Here is an 8,033-nt window from a genome sequence, read left to right on the forward strand (position 1 = left end):
TTTGAGGGTCTGAAATATTTAAGTTTGACTACTTCTTAGAACAGCGCAGCTGATTGCTGGTAACTGTGTTTTGCAGTCATGGATCTGGTGTATTGGAGGAACATGCGGTGGACCGGTGTGGTATTTACGGGGCTGGTGATGTGCCTCGCCAGCCTCTTCCAGCTGAGCGCCATCACTGTGCTCTCTCACGTGTGCCTGGCCATCATGTGCCTCACCGCCACGCTCCGTCTTTACTACAAACTACTGGAAGTGCTGCGCTGGAACCCTGGTGTTCACCCCTTTCAGTGAGCTGGTCTACATTCGTTCTTGAATGTTCACTGGATCTCCTCCTCTGCTGCAGAAATGTTCACATTTCTCCTGATTTCGGGAAAAGGTGTCAGGACGAACGCCCTCCTTACGTTCCACGCTTGCGACTTTTGTGCCCAGGTCGTATCTGGATTATGACGGCTCTCTGACCGATGAGGAGACGGTGATGCTGGTGGAAGAGGTGGTGCTGCTGATCGCCTTTGCCGTCACAGAGATTAAACGCCTTCTCTTCATCGAGAACGTAATAGACTCGATTAAGGTCTGAGAGCGATAATAATCAAATATATGATAATATACACTGTATGTATGTATATAGTGCTTTAGAACAGTGAACTTTGTCACATTTTATCACCTTAGAACATCAACCTTTGAGGTATTTTAATGGGATTTTATGTAACCGACCAACACAAAGTAGTTTGCAATGAAGAACAAAAAAAAACTTTCTGACTGCACATGTGAACATTTATCAAAAGATATTTATCAGTATTTGAAGTGAAACACCACAATCATTAGACTTTTATTTTAAAAAGTGGCTATTATGTATCATTTACTTCCGAATCAGAGCCATGTGGTACTTTGTGTTGGTCTTTTATATAAAATCTTAATAAAACTAAAAAAAATGTGGTTGTCCCGTGATAAAAAACAACCAAAATAACGAGCTGTGAATACTTTTAAAAAGATAAAAATTCACAAACAAAGGTGTTGGATTTGAAAATGTTTGGCACCCTCTGGTGGTAGCAGAAAAACATTTTTAGCCTCTCTACAGGGTATTTTACTATAAGAGCATAATCTCACACACTCTCAAAGTCCTAAAAGCTGTTTCCGTATGTATAGATACGCTTTAACACAGAAATATAATTAATTAAGTTAGAATTCATAATGGAATTCAAAAGACAAGAAACATGGCATTAAAATATGAGAGCATCTGCAAAGTAAGGATGGTAAGAAAAAAAAAATTGTTAAAACTCAGTGTCTCCATAACAACCATTTTGTACACATTGTCACCTGGGTTTACGAAAAACAGTATAAAGCGCTGTACGACTTTTATTTAGACTTGACAACAAGGTTAGAAAGAGAACTGATGGAAAAACAGTGCAAATAATATATATTTAAAATAAATAGAACTTATTTTATGTGATCTCCTTTATTCAAAAAATGGCCTCATTTTCTGTCTGTAAACAGCTCAACTAACAGCATGTACTCTGATGTGCAGTTTTTGAGTTTAGTAAAAAAAAAAGTATATAAATATTCCAGCCCATGATAAATAAAAAAAAAAAAAACTCCAACAAAATAAAAAACAAATCGATCAAAATCTGAATTCAGTCAGAAAGAACCTGATTGGTGCAGGTCTGGTTTTGTAAATTAAACTGTTTTGTTTGTGTTGGAACATCCACTTGTTTACCTTCCAGCTACATAATATCATCTCCACCATCTAATGATTCATCTTCTGTCCCTCAGTTTGTGTTGCTCCTCTATCTGCTGATGTACGTGGGCATCGCCACCAACGGGCTGACTCTGATCATAGCTGGTGAGAAACATTAGCCAATATTTAAATAAACCAACTCCAAACTCCTGCTTCACACTTTAAACTCTCTGTCCTGATCCGATTACAAATTCATCCTTGTTTTATAGTTTGATTCCGTTTTGTTTTTGCTTCCAGCTGTGATTGCGGTTTTCTCCCTTCCTCTGTTATACAAAAAACAACAGGTAAATATTTTATTTCTCTTTTAAAGTTAGATTTGCTTTGGGGATACTAACTTCTCGTTTTGTTGCCAGGTCCGGATAAGGAAGGTTGTCAGAGCGTTCAGAGCGTTTGTGAAGAAAATCAGAAATCTGTAAGTGACCCGCTACATAAAACACGTTGATTATGTGATAATAATGCCAAGCAATTGGTCTCTTTCTCACTGTGCGTTGCCTCGCTGCAGGTTTGATAGTTTGTATGAGATGGTGAGACCCTCTTCTGCCCCTGCCTCCAAGCCTGCACCCCCAGCTGCTCCCGCCATCAAACAGAAACCCAAATCCAAGTAACTTTTTGGTTGCACACTGAAGGAATTTGGGATTTAGAAAGCGCTCGTCCTCTGTGGGGCCGCCGGTGGGGTTGCTCATTTCCATCTCTCCACTGTGATTGTTTATGGGAGCAAGATTTAATTGATGCCGACAGAGGAAACAAAGCTGCCATTCACACACAGAGAGGGACGGGCAGAGGATGAAGAGGGAAATGTTATTTACTGAGATGCTCTCTGTCACCAGTTTGCACGGTCATTTTCTACAAATGGTGGCAACATATACCTTCATATACATATATACAGGTTGCTTATTATCAAGCTCTAAACTTAAGTTTAAACAACTTTGGAAACACTTAAAAAGCTAATCACAYTTTGCTTAGTTTCTTTTTTTTCTTGGTTTCATAATCGTTTATCTTACGAGTTAATGTCAAACAATGATTTTTCAGTTAGAGCACTAAATCCGAGGGATTATCTTAAATTATTTTGTTTAGAAAAGTGAACTTTATCGCTTCTGCTGTAACTTGCAGTTCACTGTTTGAACACCAGGAGGCAGTGCTGAAAACAATGCTGACCGTCAGGTCGACTAGCTCTGATTTACAGAATCATTTCGTGAGCAAAAACAACAACAACAAACAAAACTTCCTGTCGAGAACATCTCAGTAAACAAACAAATACACTTACACAAGCCTTTACATTTTATATAATTCTAATTCCTGGTGCAAGATCACTTCATGCGGTCGTTTTATTTCATGTGAATATATTTATACTTCCAATGCGGTCGTTTCCATGAATAACCCACAGAAACCTTCCAGAAGRAGGACTAAAATTGTTTATGTTTTTTTTTTTTAATTATTATTATTGTTCATACAGAACCAACAATACTGCTTCAGTTAGCTGCACTCATACTTTCTGATCTCGACCATCTGGATTTGTGGCGCTTCTCCGGAACCCCACAGAACCAGCGGGATACCAGCTTGGGTCTCAAAACGCTAAAGTCTTGAACTGGTTCACATTTTGTCACGTTGCAACCTGAGATTTCTGCTTGTTTTATTAGGATTTTGTGAGACAGACCAACACCAATTAGTGCATAATTGTGAAGTTGTAGGAAAACCATACAAGGTCTCACATGAGACCAGCATTGAATGGAAAATGTGAACTCCATCTCAAGGGTTACGCATGTTGGTGGCAGCATAATGATGTGGGAGTCGAAATGTGGGGTGAAATCTAAAATGAATGTTAAAATCAAAGTATATTCATGAGTTAGAATGAGAATCTGTGTTAACATGGTTTTCTTTGTCCAATCTGGCTGAGCAAAAAAAAAAAAAAAAAAATGCTCACATTTTGTTTCCTTTGTTGATGTCAACTATTCTAAGAACCTTCTTCCACTTCAAAATAATGCACTATAGCTTCTACTGATCTCCAACGTACTGTAAAGCACATCAATGCTTGTGACCTGAAACATTTCACCCATCTAAGTTGTAAACTTAGTTTTAAATCTAGTAAATGTGGGGACTTTTCTTACTGACAGCTAGCTGCCAACACTGAGCCAGTGTGTGGGTATTTCAGCGCAATTTCCTCGCCAGAAACCTGCTTTATCAAATCAATGTGAAAACGAAGCTGCACTCAAACTATTGTGTCTTAATGAGCTTAAATTACATACGGTGTGTAGTATATATCTACATATATTCATATGTACTGCATTAACATGTTTTTTTTTTCTTTCTGTCATCTCTTGTGATGTGGGGATGTAGATCTGCAGACATTTCGGCTCTCGGTGTTTTCACTCGTCTCGTTTTTCCATTCAACCTGCATTTTCTTCACTTTTGGTGCCATGGAATAAATAGAAAGTCCTGAAAGTTTGTTCGTGTTAAATTGGTTTTACAGCATGTGCAATTATACACTGTAAAACTTAATCGTGATTTCCTAACAGTTTAATCACTGCAGATATCATCGCTGATGTGACTTTTTTTTTTTTTTGGTTTACAATATTTCTATTGGTACTTACTATTTGTATTATTTCCTATTGGAATGTTGCTCCCTAATAAAGAAAAGTATTTGCTATACAAGTGTGTTGTGCCTATAAAAAAATTCAACATGAGTCGCTGGAGCTCAGCTTTTTGTTGCAACTTCTGTGTTTAGAAGAATTACACCTCAAGCTGAGAATAAATCTAGCTTTAATTATTAATGCAAAAATAAAAAATAGAAAATACACAATTTGCCTTCATTTAAAGCTGCAGAAGCACATTTAACCACTAGGTGTCAATCTTGGAAAGGTGCTGCTGGGCCGGAGCTGTGAGTGATCTAAGATAACACACYATTCACACCAAACACTTTCAACTTGATTTCATTGCAGCGTCTAGCTCATTACTAGTAAATGACTCTTTTTAAAATGTTCCCAGTATTTAATAATAAAAACATCCCTTTGTCTGGGAGCCACGGCAATGTGTTGGTGACCTTGAGATTCTTTTTCTTTTTAAAAGAGGAAAAAGAAAAAAAAAAAAAAACTAGCGTCAATTCACGCTCTCTTTCATATCTTCAAGGGCAGCTTCTCTTATTGCCTTAAATCGTGACTCTGAGCTTCCATTTGTCAGTGTTTACTTAAAAAGCTCACTGAACACGCTCATGTGGAGCCGCTTGACGTTTCACAGCAGTTCAAAATCAATCACGTTTTTGACTGTTTTCTCTCTTTGCGTGTCGTGTTTGTGATTGTCGTGCGTCACACTGAGACCCGGCTGGTAAAAAATATGCATTTTAATACATGTAAATACATCACACAGGAACATAGCTTATATTCAGCTCTTCACAGTGGATTATGCCATTGTTACAGTGGGCTGTGGAGGTCAGTAAGACCCCATCCCCTAACGGCACTTAGACAGGTTAGTTATTTAGAAGAACGGCACATTAAAACTCAAACTCTGATTCACTTTGACTATAGATTCCTACACAGCTGATGTCACACCTCTAGTGTCTGATAAGTAAAGGGTTAGGTTCACAGTGCCTTGAAAAAGGACCAAATTTTATCACATTGCAACAAACTTCAATGTATTTTAATGAGATTCTATGTGAAAGACGATAGTAGCTCATAATTATTAAAAAAATTGTTCAAGTGATGCATGGTTTTTATTATTTTTCACTAATGAAACTGACAATTGTCATCTTGACAAGTGACATTTTCTCTATCCAGATATCAGATTTACTTTGTTTTACCCTCTAAACAGAACTACAGTGATGCACGGTGGTGGTAGTATCATGATGTGGGGATGTCACCACCAGCCACCTTCTTCAAATCAGACAAAATTGTTTGTGCAGCAGCATTTTTTGTTTGTGCTGCTTTGGCTTTGAAGATATTAATGAAAGTTTAAAGGTCAAAAGGTCAACCAGTTCCCCACTTTTATGAAATCAAAATTACCTTTAAAATTCTCAATAACTTCACAGCCAAACACAATCTGACATTTGTGTTTTTATGTTTTTTAAGTATTTATCTTTTTGCAAGTGCTGTTTTTACTGTTGCATTGCAGTTTTGCCTCTCCTTCCTAAACAAATTTCTCCTACGGGAGACTAAAACTACCTTAATTTCAATATGACAGCAGCACAAACGAAAATTTTTGCTGCACAAACCAGCATGAATGTAGCACTGATTTGAAGAAGGTGGGGAACGGGAAGCCGGTCAGAGTTGGTGGAAAAATAGAGCTGAATAAGGAGGAATAAAAAAAAAACAACAAAGAAAAAGGGTGCAGAGATCCAACAAGACAACCAACCTCCATAAATAAACAGAAAAAATAACAATAAAACGGTTTAGATTGAAGCATGTTTGACATAGACAAAGTCCAGATTGGCATCTTAGATTCAATAGGATGTTGATGTGGGCAAAAAAAAAAAAAAGGGCAAAAATATCATCTTCTTAACATGCAAAGCTGGTAGATATGCATCCTAAAATACATCCAGTAAAAGTATCCACTCTAGGTGGCTGGATAAATTTGCAGACGCTTTGAAAACAAGGTATTCACTTCAACTTCACAATTATGAGCTACTTTGTGTAGAATCACAATAAAATATACTCAGGTTCGTGATTGTAATCTGAGAACATGCGATTAAATTTCACTGTGTATGAATACTTTCTCATTGCACTAGAAAAAGTTAAATCTATCCAAAGCCTACACATTCTAGCACATATTTTCTATATCTGTCTTCAAGCTCATAGATTGAATCTCACTGGATCTCTGAGGTTTGGTCTGTTTGTGAGTCTGAGTATAAATAAAATGCCACAGATTTCCATTTTAAATAATTATCCGTTCTATTGTATCGTAAGGCGAGGTTGTTTTTTTAAAAATGTTTTAAAAAAAAATTAAAAAAAGCTGAATGTCTGACACAGCCAAGCTGGAGAAAGTCTGACATTTAGGGAGCAGTACTGGCTGTTCCCCTGATTCCACTTTTGTTCTGTGCTATCCGTGGCTTTCTACAGCTACAAATTCACAGCACAGCCTATTTCAGAGAGAGCCTGGAAACGGCTCGAATCAAGAACAGGATGTTCCCTCAAAATGCCTAACTTTTTTTTTTTTTTTTTTTTGGAGTAATATGTGATAAAAGCTGCCTGCACAGTGAGACATTTCCCTCCGTCGCTGCCACCTGTCCTCTCCTCTCCTGYGGATTGATGGCTCGGTGAATCAGGTGAAGCACATATGCTGGGTTGCTGCTCGGGTGATTGGTGGACTGCATGTAGGGAGATCTGTCACACGTAGTGCTCACGGTGGTTGATGTACACCCGGTCCGTCCCGCTTTGATGGCACACCCACTCCAGGCGGGAGTGGCGCTGCTGGGCCGACGGTGGTACGGGCCTCGCTGCTGCGGGCGGGCGCTGCTCGGACTTCTGGTCCGCTCTACGAGCCTGCAAGTCAGAATGAAGTGGGTTTGAAAAACAACATCCCAAGCAGATTTTGACTTTGTTCCCTGCACTCGTTTACTGCTCAGCTAGAGACATTTCTGGGATCAACAGAAACGTCAGAGTCTTGGCTAGAAGCTGATAAAAAGCGTTTGAGCGCTTGAGTTTATCCCCATGGGCTGCAGGACAGACATCAGTGACCAGGAACCTTCATCAAAAAGATACTGTAGGGAGCTCTGGTAGTGCCAAAAAAGTATATATTTTGGAGTTWTGTTTTTCTTTTTTAATTTGGGTAAAATGTGCCTAAATTTGKTATTTTTCTTTTCTTTTTTACACTGGATTTCTAAAACAATTTCTTATTGTTTAATTATAGCTGGACAAAAAAACAACAGATGTGTATATTAAAAAAGGGCTCAAAAATAAGCAATCTTAAACATGTAAATTTAAGTGTATTACGTTTAGTAAGTAAAAACACTGAAAATCCCCAGTTTTGTAGATGGTGTCAACTTGTGTCAGCCTGTGCCAAGTGCAAATTGTCTATATACGTATATATACGTATATATATATATACAGTTAGGGCCAGAAATATTTGGACAGTAACACAATTTTCGCAAGTTGGGCTCTGCATGCCACCGCATTAGATTTGAAATGAAACCTCTACAACAGAATTCAAGTGCAGATTGTAACGTTTAATTTAAAGAGTTGAACAAAAATATCCGATAGAAAATGTAGGAATTGTACACATTTCTTTACAAACACTCCACATTTTAGGAGCTCAAAAGTAATTGGACAAATAAACATAACCCAAACAAAATATATTTTTTCAATATTTTGTTGCGAAT

At 37.9% G+C, this 8,033-nt stretch overlaps 2 protein-coding genes across 2 annotated transcripts in view; one reads left to right on the plus strand and one right to left on the minus strand.

The window, feature by feature from the left end:
* Window positions 1-3,643, plus strand: part of rtn2b (reticulon 2b) — a 6,524-nt gene extending 2,881 nt beyond the window's left edge. Inside the window, exons 2-7 of the mRNA XM_008427556.1 lie at window positions 77-284; window positions 427-565; window positions 1,765-1,834; window positions 1,967-2,013; window positions 2,083-2,141; window positions 2,232-3,643. Coding sequence (XP_008425778.1) covers window positions 77-284; window positions 427-565; window positions 1,765-1,834; window positions 1,967-2,013; window positions 2,083-2,141; window positions 2,232-2,334 — 626 coding nt within the window. The 3' untranslated portion in view covers window positions 2,335-3,643. The remainder of the gene's footprint in view (window positions 1-76; window positions 285-426; window positions 566-1,764; window positions 1,835-1,966; window positions 2,014-2,082; window positions 2,142-2,231) is intronic.
* Window positions 3,644-5,045: 1,402 nt separating this feature from the next.
* Window positions 5,046-8,033, minus strand: part of nectin3b (nectin cell adhesion molecule 3b) — a 34,819-nt gene continuing 31,831 nt past the window's right edge. The window contains exon 8 of the mRNA XM_008427558.2: window positions 5,046-7,197. Coding sequence (XP_008425780.2) covers window positions 7,042-7,197 — 156 coding nt within the window. The 3' untranslated portion in view covers window positions 5,046-7,041. The remainder of the gene's footprint in view (window positions 7,198-8,033) is intronic.

The sequence above is a fragment of the Poecilia reticulata genome, linkage group LG14, assembly GCF_000633615.1.
Source record: "Poecilia reticulata strain Guanapo linkage group LG14, Guppy_female_1.0+MT, whole genome shotgun sequence".
NCBI classification, from domain to species: domain Eukaryota; kingdom Metazoa; phylum Chordata; class Actinopteri; order Cyprinodontiformes; family Poeciliidae; genus Poecilia; species Poecilia reticulata.